The following is an 18,068-nucleotide window of genomic DNA, read 5'->3' on the forward strand; positions in this document are numbered from 1 at the left end:
AATCATCGAAGTACTTTTCGATAAGGGCGTCCTTCGATTGTGCTGGCTCAATTTTTGTGGCTTTAACTAAATTTCAAGGTAAGAGTTAATAGATACTTGGAAGAACGTTGAAATCCACACTAAATCTGAAAGCAAAGGGTATTGTAATGCATAAAAATGTACGGTGAAAGATGGACCGCTGCTGACTTACGGACATTGTAGGCAGCTGCTTTGGGGCATTTCCAAAAATGGCCACAAGAAGGCACCAGAGTACAAGGAATGCCCTCAACAGTGGTCTTGTCTGTTAACTTAAAAGGTACTCTAATGTCACAGTGTAATTTTGCCTTATGCACCTAAAATCCTTGCACTGGTATTGAGGTACAGGTTACAGCACCTCTACTTTCACTGTTCTCTCTCATGTGTGAGACAGAGAATTAAACTGCAGGGATCCCGGCACACACCACGCCTCCCCTGAGCATGGTGAGAGCAGCCGTGATCTCACAGCTAACGTGCAATTTCACACTCTGATACCCAACATCCACTGTGGGTTGATTTATTAAGAACATTGGGCTAAAGTGTAATTGCTTGGCTCGTCCATTGAACAATCATTGGCCGATGTCCAACATGTTTGCGGCTCCGCTAACTTGGATCACTCTCGTATGTCCTGAATGGCATATATCCACAGCAGTTGTAGCCGGGAGAGGAAAGGTAAGACTTACCCAGAGAAAAATGTCTGGTGGGCAGGTCATGATACAGGTTCTGGAGACTTTTCAACAAGCAGGATTCATGCTCAGATGGAGTCGTACATGGGTAAAATACAATTTAACTCCAGCTTAACTGTTGTTTGTCAACCCTGTTCCTTCTTTGGCAGAAATGTCTTGCATTGTAAAGTTTATTTGTTAATGCGTCGTTTATTAAGTAGGAAATTACAGGACCAGGCACACTCTGTTTGAAACTAAAAAGAGTAGTGCACCCACAAAGTGAGATAAATGATACTGTAGACTACATGTACCATAATGCATTGTTGGGAAAACTGCTGACACTTAGATATCAAACATGATGCATTTCAAGGGTTACTCCTGTCACATGTCAAGTGCGGTGTGACTTTTTAAACTAAACATGCTGATAAATGTTACTTTCAATGTGGTGCTGTAAGGAAATCTTGAAATTATTTTTGGAGGTTTATGATTTTTTTAACGCTAAATGAAACTTATCAGATGACTTTCCTCTGTGAGGCCCACAATGACAACCAACGCGGGGAAACGGTTCTCTGTGGAATAGATTAAAGGAACGTATTTAGAACCCGTAAAATTCACCCCAAAAAACAAATAGAGGTCCTTGAAGGCAAAATTCGCAAGAAGCTGTGGCCCCTCTATCAAGGCTCAGCTCCAAATATAATACTTGTAAAAGAGAAATGAGCAAATGAGCAGATACCTTAAATGGAGAGAAATATAGAGTAAGAGAGAGAGAGAGAGTGAGATAGAGGTGGAGGGAAAAATTGAAGAACAAAAGTATTATTTAAACCTATTTCAATCGAAGGCACACCACGCAACCACCAAATAAGTTTGCAAGAGGCGATCCTTCACCGCACACAGACAGCACCCTTCGGATATGCCCAAACTGGCCACCATTGAACACCCAACAGCACCTTCCCCCCAGCACTTTCTGCATAAGGCCTGTGCAGTTGACTTTGAAATGTATGGTTTTCCAACAGAGTACGGTAGACAGGACCTCCTGACATCTTCATACGCGCAACGATAAGTGGTACCTGCCCACCACAATCCACCTGCGTAACACCACCTCACAAAGATAGCTTGAACTACAGTCTGTGTTTTTTGCGTGCCACCTGCCAGCGGTGACTCTTTGCAGAGCTCTTTCTACGGTAAACACACTGCATAGATTGGACATGGACAACTGGTCACCAAGTTTAACAAAAAAACAATAAAGTTCTTTGGCACACCATCCATACACTTAAAGCACTAGAACGATCTGAGCACAACCAAACCTTTTACCTTAATTTGACCTCTACTAACCATATGCAACCAGAATCAATCACCAGCACAAGCCTGGGACATAAACAATTTAACGTATATTAGATTTTAGTTTGGGTTACGTTGAATTGTTTTCCAAAATCTATTGTTTTCTTTCAAAATGTGTGTATTTTCATGCAACCAAAAGTGTACGTGGGTTGACAGTGCCATATATGTTTCCCCTAACTTCACTTCCTTTTACTTGCATTCAGACGTGTGGGTTCACGTCAAGGGGATTGCTGCAGGCTGACTTGGTAAAAATGTCACATACAGGTGTACGGAAATCCAGCTGTTTAAAGATTGCCCAAGCGTAGCTCATTTGTGAACAGAAATAACCCAAAGTGAGCTTATTATGTGCACTTGGCTTAAAAAGTGTTTTCCATGAGCAGGTGTGACTTAGTCCTGTATAGTCACAAGTAAGTCACACTTAAAGATGGAGTGAGCCACATTTACTCACACTTGGCATGCTTAAAGTGCGATTCGACACAGACCTTTCACCAGTTTTATTTTCCCCTAGAACTATTGGACATCAACTTATCAGGGTACGTTTGGAGACCGCCCCCACCCCCAAAAGGTAGTTGTAGTTGGAAAGTACATCAGACAATCAACCGGGAGTGTAATAGGTCAAACGTTCAAAAAATTGGCACTAAGTGGTCACTCACCCGATGCACGAATGTCTCCGGATGGGATACTGGTTGTAAGGCATGACCTTGGCACCGAACATGGCATTCTGCATGGCTGTCCGGTGTAGTCCGGGGCCCTTCTCAAATTCTTCCTCTAAGTTGGCCAATGGGCTAGTTCCTATGCGTAAAGCCATGGATCGAAACATTGTTCCGGATAACGGTGGCGGTGGCGATGGCCAGTGGATCCTTCATAGCCCGTTGACCCGGCAATTCCCAGAACCCTGTTCGAAGAGTTTGGGTCCAACAACCCTGGACCGCGTGCCAAACACTCACCCCAAATTTCCTCCACCCCATTCGTTGCTCCAACCAAGAGTGTTTTTTTTATCTTCGGATAGAGACGCAAGCCTTTCTCCCAATAATCCAGCGTTCTCTGGAGTTCAGAACGGTCCCCCCGGACACAATGTAACATTCCAAAGAGGGGTACTTATAAACCACAAAAGTCGAGTGGGACGGTCCATTGAGCAGGAGGCGTGGGGGCTCCCTTCCCTGCTTTTGATGGTGCTTCCTCTGTGGTTTGCTCTCTAATGGCATGGTGCAGACAAGGCGGTCTTTGTGCATGACGAGGCTCCCGAGAGAGGTGGCCCATCCGACGCAGCCCGGCCCCGCTGCGGTCTGAGGCTCTGGGGCGAGGTGGGGCAGGCCCCGGAGCCTGGACGTCAGCGCTGCCACCCCCAGGACAGCAGCGCCGAGCGAGGCGGGGGCCCGTGTCCCGCCTTCACGTCCCACTCTCTTCGCTCTTTAAAAGGGTCGTTAGCAAAAAAGCTCTTCAAAATGCGAAGCCAGAACTTCATCAGTATAAACGGAAGTTTGAAAACTCTGCGATCTAAAAAGGAAAGGTCGCATATTTTCAGGAGAACCTTGAAGATGTTACCAAGTGCCTCAAAGTGACACCTGTCATGTGCCAGGCCACAGACAGGCATGGCATTTACTGTTGCATTCTGGTAGTTGGAGTCTTGCAACAAAGTACCTGCGATGCAACTGTTAAAGCATTTACAAAATATACAAAAACAGAGTAAAACACTGGACTGGAAGAGGTGCTCTAAAGCGACATGAGCAGCGAGACTGCTGTGTAGAAGCACGAGAGGAAAAATATATATATATATATTGTATTTCAGGGAATGTCTGAGTCAGGACCCTGCACAGTGGTGTCCAGACAGTCGTGGGCACTCCCTGGAGCTCAGGAAGTGCGTGGGGGTGGGGTGGGGTGCGGCGGATGCTCTTTGCTCTTTTCGGGTTTTGCAGGGTGGCAGCTGTTATGTCTACACCCTGCGCGCCCAAGATAACACAGTGCGTTCAGAGTGCGGTTCTGTCCTCACTAGTCGCTCCAGTGATAACAGTTCTATAAGACGTCATTGAGGGCGCCGAGAAACTGTCCAGTCAGAGTAAACTTAAGCTAGGAAATTTGCTGCAACACTGCTTTTAGCTCATCCTATATGGTAGTCCAAGAATTCATACCAGGCCAGCCAATGTTGAATTGCCAAAGCTTGTTTTCAATTGGGATTTTTCCCACACACTCATCACTGTTTTGAGCTTTGTGGAGGCATCCGGGACAGGTCAGGGTGGCACTTACTTTTAGCCACGTTTACTCTAGTTGTTGGAAATGGAGAAAAAAAAAGATTCCTGTATCCTATAAGTTGGGGGTCAAGGTGCGTAGCAGGAAGAAGACAGGGGGGGGGGGGGGGGGGGGGGGAGTCTGAGAAAGAGATTGCCAGCATGGACAAACGTGATAGGAAACCTGTTCCGGCTTACTTAACTGGCCACAAAAAGGATGGATTTTCAAAATATCTTATGTGGTTGCACACCTGTTGCTAATTTTTGGGTTACGCAGCACTTTTCAGGGTATACCAATAATGGAGGTTCGGTTCTGGTGGTTAATGCTCTTGCTGCAGAGATCTGTGCTTTGCCGAGTCACAGTTTGAAGTCCTCATAAAGTAGCGTAGAGGGTCGATGTGCCGCTGCAGAGCACAATATGTAACATGTAGATTTGTACTGTATGTAGATAGCTCAGTGGGTTACTGTTCAGTCACAGAAGTCCTTGTCTTACTTGCAGTTCATAAGTGATGATTGTTCTCAGGGCTCGAGTCGGGGTACCACGCGGGTGGACGGTGTCCCCCTGCTTATTTTACCTGGAGCTTGATAACTGGAGCAAATGGAGCCACACATTCACTCTTTGGCCTCTCTGGGGCGAGATCGGAGCCCATTCAGAACGCTGCTCATGCGCGGACTTCTCTGATGCAATCGCATCTAAGGGGTGAGCGAGGGGAGGCGATGAGTGTGATGGTGCAAGCCACCTTTCGTGACGTCACTTCCTGTCGTGACGTCAGCGTCCCCCCACTTCTTCTTTTAGGACCTGTGCCCTGATTGTTCTAGTTTAGCACAGTGCGGCACGAACAGGCTTCAAGGAGCTGTATGTATCCTGCTTTTCCAGATCAAGCGCTCTTAACATATACTGCCTTTCACAATGGAAGCCACACAACTCCGGCACCTTGTAACCCTCATGGTTTTATGTAATCTCTCCTATAAATTGATTTACACACTTCTATGTTTCATTATAATATGTGTGCTCATTGTAAAGCGCTCTGACACCCCACACTGGCATGAGTAGCGTTATAAAATAAATAAAAGTAAAAAATAAATTAGTACGCTCTCTGAAAATCGTTATTAGTTTTTTTACTTTGAAATGACAGCTACATCTGACATTCGTACAGTGCAAGCATACCTCTGACTCACAAGTATCGAACAAAATCAACCTGCCTCCATGCACGGACATCCCAAGGATTTTGGGGGCCCCGGGCCAAACCTATTTGGGGGCCCTTGTTTAGAACAGGTTTGTATTCATGATTCAATGTCAGCTCTTTCATGCCCTCTGTAGCCGGGTCACTAACAGTGAACAGGCGCATTCGTCCAAATTCTAATGTGTTTGCATCTCATGTTCAGAGACAGTGACGTGTGTTTTCAATGTGGTAACACAGGAGCATGTCATTAATATTACCACCTTTAATCTCTGTGAGACCCTCCCACTTCCCATACGTGATGGATGTTTAATTAAAAATAAACAAAACATTTCTCTGCAAAATGTCTGTAATAGACTCTCACACATCACCCACATAAAAAATAAATTAAAGGAAAACGGTATTTAAAACAATCTGTGTAAGAATTATTCAAGGTCATCAGGACAAGACTCTCTGCAGAACAGAGGTGGCGATAACAGGCCCCCCCTTAACGGCTGGGGCCTTGGGCCAGGCCCACTTTGCCCATGCCTTAAAACGTCTCTGCCTCAATGTCATAGTTTCTTTTACCTTGAACACATTTTGATCCTGACCAGGGTCACAGCACCCCAAACTAGTTCTATTATTGACAGCAACAATGGCATATGATGACATCACAGCACTGACTGATTTAAAAGCGGACACTTTCGCCTTCAGCACTGATGACATTGATAAAATCTATGCTTTGATCCCCGAGGTGGCTAGTCCACAAGCTTTTACCAGAAACAAAGAAAGTTGTTTAAAACAGTTACTCTACTTTTCAAGGAAGGAAATCAGTCAAAGGCTTCACGCCAGCACGTTAATACGTTACCATCGGGCTCAACGTATTCCAAGGGGTCTCCGAATCCCGCTAAAGCCACTACTCTGCAGGAACAGTTCGAAATTTGTGGACAGATGGTATGCCATCTTAAATAAATGCTCTTTGGACCTAATATTGCTGATCGTGGATGAATTATCTAGAGCTCTAGAGGAATTGAACAAAGATATACAACAATGCAAACAGGAACTATCGGACATGCTATCCAAGGAAGAGTGGTCTAAGATATTGGAGGACATTACTATTCAAATGGACAAGCATACAAGAGAGATAAACGAACGTAAAATACGTAAGTATCGTAGAGATACTATAGACTACAAGTTAGGGGAGGTGTACTCCTGGGCTGAGGTCTATGCCAGGAGACGCCAAAACAAACCGCCAAGGGATAACACTAATACCACAACAGAGACCTCATCCTCAGAGGGAGAATCACACACTGATCAAAGACGTGTGCACATACAAAAACCTTCTACCAGCGCAGAATCCTCTACCCTCTCTGCGGTTCCTTTTTTAGAGGAAGGACCAGGAGAAAGAGACGACCCAGGAGGAGCCAGGCAAAAAGAAAAAGAGCAGGAAAAAGAGACGGAAAGGGACATGAGGAGCAAGACGTTGAACAAGAGGGTGGAGAAACCAAAGAAGAAAACAACTTAGTGATAAACATTTCCTCATACACTCTTTCAGAACAAGAAAAACTAGTATTGCAAAAAGGCACTTCATTTATCCCCACTAGTCACACCAACGAACTGGAGCTGGAAATTAGTCTATTTAAGTTTATGCGAAATTTGCGTTTGAGACACTTTTTTGAAAATGTTTTGCCTCCACAAGATAGTGATCAAAGTGACCAACTTAGAGGATTACGAGCTAAAAGCACATTTATGGCACCTGTTAGCCATAAATACTTTGACATTTTTGAAAGTTTGGTCAAAAACGATATCAGTGGCATTAACTACACCAGGAAGAAAAAGCACATGAACTTGACCAACAAAGAATATTCGACATTAAACAATCTGGCAAGGAAAGTGGAGATCACTTATCAAACTGCTGACAAGGGGGGCGCTTTAGTCCTCATGGATACAACATTCTATAGGGAGCAAGTTCTAGAACATCTTTCAGACACAAACACCTACAGTCCCATTCATTTCAACCCAACTAGCCAATACAGTGAAGTATTGATGAATATACTGTCAACAGCGGAAGACAACGGTACTATAAATCAGAAAACCAAGAACTTTTTGACTCCAACCAACCCACGCACACCGAGCATGTATATGCTACCGAAAGTTCACAAAAGTTTAACTCAACCTCCATTCAGACCAATTGTTTCAACCCGTGGTAGCATCCATGAAAGTACCGGAAAACTCATTGACAGATACTTGCAACCACTAATTCAACAATCCCGCACCTATGTAAGGGACACTACAGACTTTCTACAAAAAGTGAATGAGATCAAATTTGAGGACAATGAAATCATTTGGCTGTGTTCCATAGATGTCAGATCACTTTATACAAGCATCCCACATGATCTTGGTATGGAAGCAATTGAGAACATTCTATTGCACTCTGACCTTACCAATGACTTCCAGATTTTCATCATGCAACTCATGCATTTTATATTGTACCAAAGTTATTTTTCTTGGGAAGATCAACTTTATGCACAGTTGTCCGGGACATCCATGGGCAATTGTGCAGCACCGGTCTATGCTAATGCATTTATGAAATACTTTGAAGAGAACAATATCTTGAACCAGGCTCCTTGGAATGTGCATGCCAGGATGTTCCTGAGATATATAGACAACATTTTTGTTTTATGGCAAGGAGACCAGGAATCTCTAACAATGGCATTAACAGATCTCAACAACATCAATGATCGAATTCAATTCACCTCTGAAATCAGCCAACAGACAATTACATTCTTGGATGTCAGAATAACAAGAGTTAGTGGTCATCTAGAAACCAATTTGTACAGAAAAGCAACAGACAAAAACAACACCCTTCATTACAGTTCTTACCATCAGAGATCATTGAAGAATCACCTTCCATTCTCGCAACTCCTCCGGGTAAAACGGATTGTATCTGACACTTCTGAATATGAAGAACAAGCATCTAATATGTTAAAACGTTTTGAGCAAAGAGGGTATCCTAGAACCATTCTGGCCAAAGAACGCTGTGATAAATTGAAACGTCAAGAGGTGTTGACGACAAAGCACAAGGGCAATGTCAGGAGACCTGTGGTCGTATAAAAATACTCAGAGGCATCAAAGGCATACAAAACTTCAATATTAAGACACTGGCCGATTATCAGCAATGAACAGGATTTCAATGATATTTTTTGTGACCAGCCGCTATTTGCATACAAAAGAGGCAACAACTTGAAGGAAATTATAAAAAATCCTAAACACATTTCCTCCATCACGTACAAAGGGAATCAACCTTGTCTCAATTGCAAAAACTGTAATAACCTCATCAAAGGTCCGATTATCAAACACCCAATGAAGGGCACCAACATAAAATTGAGATTTAATGCAACATGTGACACTGAGAATGTAATATATATCATTAAATGTCCGTGTGGATTGGTATACACTGGGAAGACTTCTCGCAAATTGAAATTGAGAATTAACGAACACAAAAGCAATATAAGAACTGTGAATGTAAAATCTAATTTGGCTTTACACTTTAAAGACAACAGACACAACATTAGCCAACTCAGGTTCGCTGCTGTAGAAGTGGTCACTAAGCGTGAGGACAGAGACAATAATAATTTCTTGTTGCAGCGTGAAAACCACTGGATAAAATATCTTCAATCCATGAAACCATCCGGTCTTAATGACCGGATGGAATTTACATGTTATCTGTAGAGAACTATGTTCAGAACTGCATTTCTTCGTTTTATTGGTTTCACTATTTTGAGTTTCTAACTGTAATGTTTTACCTCCCCATAAGTTCATACTGTATACAGAACCGTCATTTTATGGAAGAGATCTGATCACTGGTTGTTTATGCACTATTTTATAAGCGGGTTTACGGTTTCTTTTTTCATCAGTCTTCGAAACCACTGTAAGATGGCCGCCATTTGAGAAGTCCACTTTCTATGCAGTCAGTTTCATTCACTTTACTTCCGTATACACGGCACACACCGTTCACATTCACCGGCGAAGGGTGCACGAGTGAAACGCGGGATTATGCTCATCTTTATCTGTAAGTTCTACTCACTGGCACTAGACTCGCACGATCTGGTTTGGCTTTGGATATCACTTGTAGTTACACTTTGCACGTGGTTTTTTGACGAACAACTACTATCGAGTTTTCGGGCACTTTTCTTTATAGCACTGAGTTCGCTTTACCTTTCGGTTAACCTAAAATTCATTTATCTCATAACAAAACTCTGGGATAGCACACATTCGGGAACTATACTATTATATGATTTATCACTTTGGTTCTGTGTTTTAGGAGTGATTGACATATGGCTCAACTTAGTAATGGATATGACTGAATGCATTTATATGTTTAGTTTTGTCTCGGTCGATCATACTTAGATTGGATTATTGTTTTTCAGGATTTCCCTGATGAAGGACTGTTTGTCCGAAATGCATTGGGAAATGATGTCATAATGCATATACCAAAATGGATTTCAGATATGGTTTATGGAAATGAAACTTCGTGATTAATAATGAGAAACCCATGTGAATAAAACATGAAGAAGTTTGATACAATTTTGGTTTAAACTTCATTTGGCATTCTACGCCTTGAACATAGAAACGGATTTCGTTTCACAGAGGTTGTGCTCAGGGAGTTGGCGCTTATCCTAGGCGCCACAGACCACGTTATAGTTTCTTTTACGCCCTGGATAAGAAATAACAAACTGAGAGCCTCTGTTTAACACCCCTGGGTTGGAAGCTAGGGATTAGTCTCTGCTCCAGCTAGCTCCCAGCCAGGATGTATCGAGGCGCGGCCGGACGGGTACTGCGGTGGGCGAGCCAACCACCTTGGGGGTCGGGTATCAGATGGATTGATCTGCTGCCGACCCACAGCTGATCACCCACTTGACGACCGCCAGCTGCACCGTTTCCTCATGGGTTCATGGTTGGCAGCGAGATTTCAGATCACCTTTGCTTCTTGCATTAAAAATAATTTACATGATCACTTATTTCCATCTTGGCCTTTAAGGGGGTGGGCGTATAGAGCCTTAAATATTTATAGGGGGTCAGAGATGGACGCTGCATCGGTTGTTTCTTGTCTCCCCTCGGCTGGGTGTTATTTTTTGTCTCCTGGGTGGTGAGGGATGCGGTCTATGCCAGTGGGTTCATTGTTCACCCGGTTGCCCCGCCCATCTCAATATCGTGGCCCTCGAGGGATCCTGTGACCAAGGCCGGACTGGGAACTGAAACCGGCCCTGGCGAACTGCTCGGCCGACCCCCCTGTGGGGCAGGGGGGGTGTGGGCGAGGTGTTTGCTAGGACCGGTTTCTGCGATTATGTCACAGGGGGCCAATATTACCAGTCCGCGGTAACAAAAATGGCCCGCTAGAGGCCCAAAACCGGCCCCCGTGCTGGCAGCCCACCGAGGAAACGCCCAGTGCCCGCTACGGCCATTCCGGCCCTGCCTGGGACTGCCCCAGGCATTGTATTTTAGATGAACAACCGAGTGGATCTGTTTCCCCGTTTCTAGGGGAGCTGAGGAAGCAAACGCTTTCGGGTCCTTCACGCTAACAGTGACTGTGCATCAGGATGGTTGGGCCAGTTAGATTTTGATTCTTTCTAGGTTTCTCAATATGGGGACCAATATTAATTCCAACAATTTGTAAGATGTTACAATTTCATATATTTTTCTGTTTATGAGACGTTCATTCTCCCTTAGCAAAAATGCTTTCAATAAATATGGTTTGAGATGTTTGCCTCTAATCAAAAGAATTTTGCCTCTGGTCATTCTCTTGCCTGAGGCCTTGGTCGGTGCTCCCTAGGTCTTCACCTTTTGAGACTCCAACAAATGAAGAACTGATGGCCCATTAAGTGAAGTCTTTGGGTTGGTCCCAGTTGGAAGTGAAAATAAGAAACCACCCGCCCTCCCTGCAGGTTGTACTTCAAAATGAACAGCAGAAAACGTGTGAGCACTGACGAACATGGCCAGGTGTCGGCAAATTCTACCAGGACAAATCAGGCATATTTTCTTGGATCCAGCCTGGGTCCCGGATACTGGTCAGGTATACCTGTCCGGTCTGGGATCTTAGTAGACTATACTTATTTCCTGTACTGTCTATGTCCTAAGTAACCCCTCGAAGCATAACTTGAAAATGCCCAGAAGAAATGGGTGTATACTAAGTCCGATGTATAGAGAAAAGTAATCCCAAAGGTATACGCCATCAGATCTGAGCTTGACACACACTCTCTTACAGAAAAAAAACTGAAGTCGCTGATAGTTTGGAGTTACTATAGCCTTATAGCCTGCCGTAGCGAGATATACCGGCTATTAAAGGCCCGCTGCAGTGTTAAAGGCCCGAGCCGAAGGTGAGGGACTTTAACTAAGCAGCAGGACTTTAATCGCCGGTATAGCCCAACTACGAAGGGCTCTAAGGCTATTAGAACATTCTGCCACTAGAGGGCAGAATGCTTTAACAAATTAAACAAAGGCTTTAGGGAGCGCGAGGGGATTGAAATTCCTTCAGGCTCCCTGAAGCCTTTGTTCACAGCCAGAGCTGAGAACAAAGAAGCATTGGAATGTTGGAACTCCAGGCTTATACCAGCCATTATAAGCCCGGAGCTACTTCATTGTTTTCAATGGAGATTCCAAAATTCCAATGTTCTAATATAGCGGGCTATACCGGCTATTAGAGCCCGCTGAATTGTTAAAGGCCCGAGCCGAAGGCGAGGGACTTTAACGAGACAGCGGGACTTTAACTGCCGGTATAGCCCTGCTATTAAGGGCTATAAGGCTATTAGAACATTCTGCCACTAGAGGGCAGAATGTTCTAACAAATTAAACAAAGGGTCCTCTAAGCTCGAGGGGATATAAATCGCCTCGAGCTTCGAGAAGCCTTTGTAGAACATTGGAATGTTGCTCTGCGGGCCTTTACCGGCCCGTAGAAGCAGGGAGCACTCCATTGTCTGCAATGGAGCTCCTACAAGAAAAAGGATTCCCTCATGGCCTAAATACTTTTCATCTTATCACAAAGTTTACATACTTTTCCAAAAAGTCCTTCAAAACATGGCAATAACACTTTTAATTGTATTTATATTGATTTATTTGTTATTTTCATTTATATCAAAAGTTGTTTTATACTTTTTTTGAATTCATTGTATTCTTTTTCAGTCTTTTCAATAAATAGTCAAATTTAAATCATCATATATAAACTTTTCAAATTACATAACAAATTCAAGAACAAAGGACACCCTACAGAGCACACACCTAAACATACTCACACATGTATTCACACATACACTAACACATGCATCCCTTCTCATTCAATACACTCTCTTTCTTCTGTGGCTAAGGTGTCACAGATTGTTACGTGAACTATCACGCCAGGTCGACGCGCGTTTCGGTGGGTTTGTACCACCTTCCTCAGGACCTCGACAGAAAAAAGCTTGCTTCCTTATTGTGTGAACAAGGGTATCCTTTGGGAGCTGTGAGGAGATGTTTTTATAAAGGTTGAAAGATCGCTTGATTTGGTGATCACTCCTATTAAAAGCCTGGAATTTGTCAAGGCTGCTGTTTTTATGTGATTCCTATTTGCACGTTTCTCAAAGATCCAGACACAGTTACTAACAAAGATATCTTGCTTTCATCAGGAGGCTCGATATTTTGTGGTCCAGCAGTTTGTTTTCTTTTTTCTTTATTTTCCCTTTTTAATTCAATTTAGGGATTGATTTAAGTCAAGTCCTACATGCCGTATCTCCGAATCCGATCCATTTTCCTAAGTCCCTTTGCAATGGAGCTCCCAACATTCCAATGTTCTAATGTACATTAGTTACTTTTTCCTGATATTACTTAAATAAACTCTTAATCTAACACTGTCTCGCACAACTAAAGTTTGTGTGTGCATTTTATGATTTTTCACTCGCAAATGCAATTTACTTGCGCACTTCTCTATTCAATATAACCAGTAAGCTTAAAAAAAATCTTGCTGATACAGATTTCAGGATGTTTTGCACCTATATTTTTATGCAACAACTCAAAAAAGTCTATGTTACTTAGAATCTTTTGTATAGTGTCCCAGACACTCTATAGCCCCATAACATCTAAGATAATACACGAAAAATAAAGTTAAAGCATTATTCTAGTTGAATGTCAATTGAAGTATTCATTTACCATTCCTGTTAAAGTATATTTTCAAAGTCCAGAAAGAAACCTCAATGTAGGTACTAGTGAAAAATGTAATCTGAGAAATATTTCTGCATTTTCATATCATTTCCAGCAAAACAGTGGGTATAGAGGAATTTATCTTCAAGCACATAGGGACACCTGAAGCTGGTGTCATTTCCTAATTGCATTTTTTGAAATATTTGTTTCTTTTACAAACGTTTACACCTTAACGCTCAATGCACATTTTTTTTGTTTAAAAGGTCCTCCTTGGCACTCCAGTGTCCAGACTACTAAAATACCCACAACTGTTTCTAAATTGCCCCCTAGCTTTCAGATTTCAGTCAAAGGTGGAACCAATTTAGATGAAAAGATGTATGATTTTGCTACATGCAAATAATTGTGCTGCCCTCCATGGTTGTTTTATTGAGTTGCTCACTGTGCTGTTTCTGTCCCTCCTGTGTTTAAGAAGGTCTTTAATGCCCAGCTGGACAATATTTTGAGTCTCATTAGAGTTAGGAGGACGGGATGTGCTTTAAAAACGGACACACATCTACTCCGCCGAGATACAAGTACCACAGGATATAATGCACTCGTAATGGACTAACAGGACATCAGCCACGCGTCTGAAGGTGTATCTCGACCGTAAACCCCTTTCGTCTCTATATTTGTCTCTGCCCTCCATATTTCCTTCACTCCCTTGTGGCCACCAAAGTCTATGGGACTCGGTTACGGAGTGCTGGCTCCGCTCTCCAGCTGGGATGGGAGGTTCTCTGTTTACAACCACTTTTGTGAAGATCTGCTTTGTTACCCCGTTGTGCTCTGCCAACGAGTGGTATCTTATGACCGCTTGGAGCAAAGCCACTCCTCGGATTGAATCTGGTCCTGCCCTGTTCAAAAGGATGCAGTGACCGCATAAAAAAAGCCCACAGTAGCACTTGAGGCTGCCTTCTTCCTGTCTGACCACACCCTGAACATTTATTTGTTAACAAACTTACCACAACTAATCCACAAGGAAAATAGGAAGTACTTATAGTAATCTACTAACTATTTAACTATCATCTTGGGTTCCAGAGTAGCATGTGTCTGGCTGCAAAGCGCTTCAACGTCTCATCATGGGTAGTAAGTGCTATATAAATACAAGTTACAATTACTATTTTAGTGAGGCCAACGAAGGGCGCTTACATGTCTCAACCTCAGAGACAGACCTGGGCTCTTCCCACATATGTGTAGCATCACCCTCACATGTACCAGGTGCCGGCTTTGCAGGGGCACAGGTAAGTATGACCCAGAGTGTGGCCATTTATTAGGAAATTACATAGCGGAAAATAATGCTCGAATTTACCCTTTGCTTATAAAAGCCACTATTCATAACAAAGTCAGCGTGGAAATGTGCTGTGTGTTAACCTGAAGTGCAGCCGAGGGCACCAACTTTAAATAAAAAGGCTACTGTCTTCCAGGGTGTGTGAGGGATACTTACTCCAGGGCTGCAGACCAACAACCATATCTCAGTCTTACAACTGAGGGGGAAATGGAGTGACCGATATGACTGACGACCTTTTAGAGCCACAGCTTTGCACGTGTAATGATTTTCTGTCTTGCAAAGAGTGCAAAAATATGCTCTTCACCCCTTGGGGCTTCATGGCGCAGAATAACAGGTGTTTATTGCCAACCAACTCAATGGCACTCATAAAAGGGGGTTTCTGAAAGGAAGTTACACCACACTGCCCATATGCTGCCTACTCACAAAAATAGGATCTGTGGCTTTTATGCAAATGTGAGTATGCATGGCTCACTGATCCTATTGTATGCAAATCAGTGACCAAAATTAAATGAGACAGGTGTTCTTATAGGTCTAACAGATCTTTCCACAACAAGACCTACTACAAATGCCATCAGGGGTAACAAGTGCTATATGAATGCAAATCTTTCTTCCCCTTTTATCCCTCCGCTATCCTTCTCACTCCAAGTAACTGACTAATATCCACCACTGAAATTACTTCATATTTCACCATAGTAATTCACCACTAATCCTTTATAGGCTTCCTGAATAGCGTGCATCAACAAGCGCTATATACAATACAATATGCTAATCATTGTTTAAGGAGGTTGAAAAGTATGCGAATAAAATGCATTTGTGAGTGCAAAATGATAAAATATGCACACACATGCAATAGAGTTGTGTGTGCTCAACTTACAATCCCTCCTCCATGTTACACATACGAGTAAAGGTGGTAAAAGTGATTTAATCCCACATGCACCTTTGGCACACACAGATTCCACTAGTGTAAACACATTCTCACCTGGTCCTATAATTAAATGCATTCTCAATAAGACCGAGTTTATACGACCTTCTCTGCAACAAATCATGCGCTTAAAAGGTTAATTATAATTACGGGTCATGGTTTTATGATTTTTTTTTTGTTGCCTTTTCCGTCTGTATTTATCCATAGTATTTTTTGCTAATTGTATATGGTTTTATCCAAATTTATTTTGTGTGTTGTGGAAAAGTTAGCTGAAATGAGTATTTTTCCACATTTTTTAACTGATAAATATGCTGTCATGCTTGGATGCCTGCCAGGTTTCAGTGATATGAACACCTGCAGAAGATACATCAATGCACTTATATGAAAATATGCAAATTTCACTATCAACTTTGTGCATATCTACTGCTGCTACAGCCTTTTTACTAAAATTCATTCCTTTTTCAACCCCCTTATCTGTCAATCCACACATCTATTGGCCTGGCACTCATGTGAGACAGTGTTTAGAATTAAGCACCCAATGACCGTCTTTACCCCATTTAAACATAAATACAGACAAGGAAATGAATGTTTTCTGTCTGTATTTACCTGTAAAAATCAGTAAAAACGGAAACCAGGGAGCTTTAATTATAATGGTTCTTGATAGCCTGCTATCTGCCTGGAGCTCCATTAAGCAATGAATAATTTACTTATCTTCTCCCTCCAAGGGCTGGGTGAATGATTCTGCACACTAAACCTTTGTACTCAACCCCTGTGTTATGGGCACGGAGAAAGGAAACCTGAGAGCCATTCACTAAGAAACTGCAAGAGCATCCACAACAGCTTTGACAACCAACCCGGAAACCAACCCACCCTACCATCTGTTGACCATCTTCCCCCCTGAACACCCTTAACGCCTGGAACCCAATCTCCACTGAGGAAACCATCCGCCTGATGAATTCCATCCACTCTGGATCCCCCACAGACCCATGCCCTCACCACATCTTCAACAAAGCAGACTCCGTCATAGCACCGCACCTCCGAGACGTCATCAACTGCTCCTTGATATCCGCGACCTTCCCAGAAGACTGGAAACACGCTGAACTCACCGCCCTTCTGAAAAAACCAACAGCAGACCCCACCGAACTCAAAAATTACCGCCCCATCTCGCTTCTTCCATTCCCGGCCAAAGTCATCGAGAAAGCCGTCAACAACCAGCTCGCCGCCTTCCTCGAAGCCAACAAATCACTCGACCCCTCACAATCTGGTTTCCGAGCAAAACACAGCACTGAGACCGCCCTCATCGCAGCAACAGACGACATTCGAACTCTACTGGACAATGGAGACACAGTCGCCCTCATCCTCCTCGACCTCTCTGCAGCCTTCGACACAGTCTGCCACAGCACCCTTCTACAACGCCTCAATAACATCCGAATCCAAGGAAAAGCACTTGAATGGATCACCTCGTTCCTCACCGGAAGAACCCAGAGAGTCCGCCTACCACCATTCAAGTCCGAGGCCTCTGAAGTCATCTGCGGCGTGCCTCAAGGATCATCACTCAGCCCCACCCTCTTCAACGTATACATTAGCCCCCTCGCGGCCATCGCCCGCCAACACAACCTCAACATCATCTCTTACGCGGACGACACTCAACTGATCCTTTCTCTCACCAAGGACCCCAGCACCGCCAAAACTAACCTACACGAAGGAATGAAAGAAGTCGCCGAATGGATGAAACAAAGCCGTCTGAAACTGAACTCAGATAAAACAGAAGTCCTCATCTTAGGCACATCCCCCTCTGCTTGGGACGACTCCTAGTGGCCGGAAGCCCTCGGAAAAGCACCCATCCCGACAGACCACGCACGGAACCTTGGCGTCATCCTGGACTCTACACTCTCAATGAACAGACAAGTCAACGCCGTATCCTCTTCCTGCTTCAACATTCTTCGGATGCTCAGAAAAACATTTCGCTGGATCCCCTCCGAAACAAGGAAAACAGTCACCCACGCACTGGTCACGAGCCGACTGGACTACGGAAACACCCTCTACGCAGGTACCACCGCTAAACTCCAGAAGAAACTCCAACGAATCCAAAACGCCTCAGCCAGGCTCATATTAGACATCCCACGCAACGAACACATCTCCGGTCACCTTAAAGACCTCCACTGGCTCCCCGTCAATAAGAGGATCACTTTCCGACTGCTTACCCACGCACACAAATCACTCTACGACATCGGACCAGATTGCCTCAAC

The 18,068-nt window shown here is 43.6% G+C and overlaps 1 protein-coding gene across 4 annotated transcripts in view; it reads right to left on the bottom strand.

Annotated features, from left to right (window-relative positions):
• PDE4C (phosphodiesterase 4C) overlaps nt 1-18,068 on the bottom strand; it is a 1,034,448-nt gene that overhangs the window by 304,420 nt on the left and 711,960 nt on the right. The window contains exon 1 of one of the 4 annotated variants that reach the window (XM_086947000.1): nt 2,672-2,966. The exons of the other annotated variants lie outside the window; for them this stretch is intronic. Coding sequence (XP_086803126.1) covers nt 2,672-2,838 — 167 coding nt within the window. The 5' untranslated portion in view covers nt 2,839-2,966. Of the gene's footprint in view, nt 1-2,671; nt 2,967-18,068 lie in introns of those variants that run through there. 4 annotated transcript variants of the gene reach the window in all.

Source organism: Lissotriton vulgaris, chromosome 12 (assembly GCF_964263255.1).
Source record: "Lissotriton vulgaris chromosome 12, aLisVul1.2, whole genome shotgun sequence".
NCBI classification, from domain to species: domain Eukaryota; kingdom Metazoa; phylum Chordata; class Amphibia; order Caudata; family Salamandridae; genus Lissotriton; species Lissotriton vulgaris.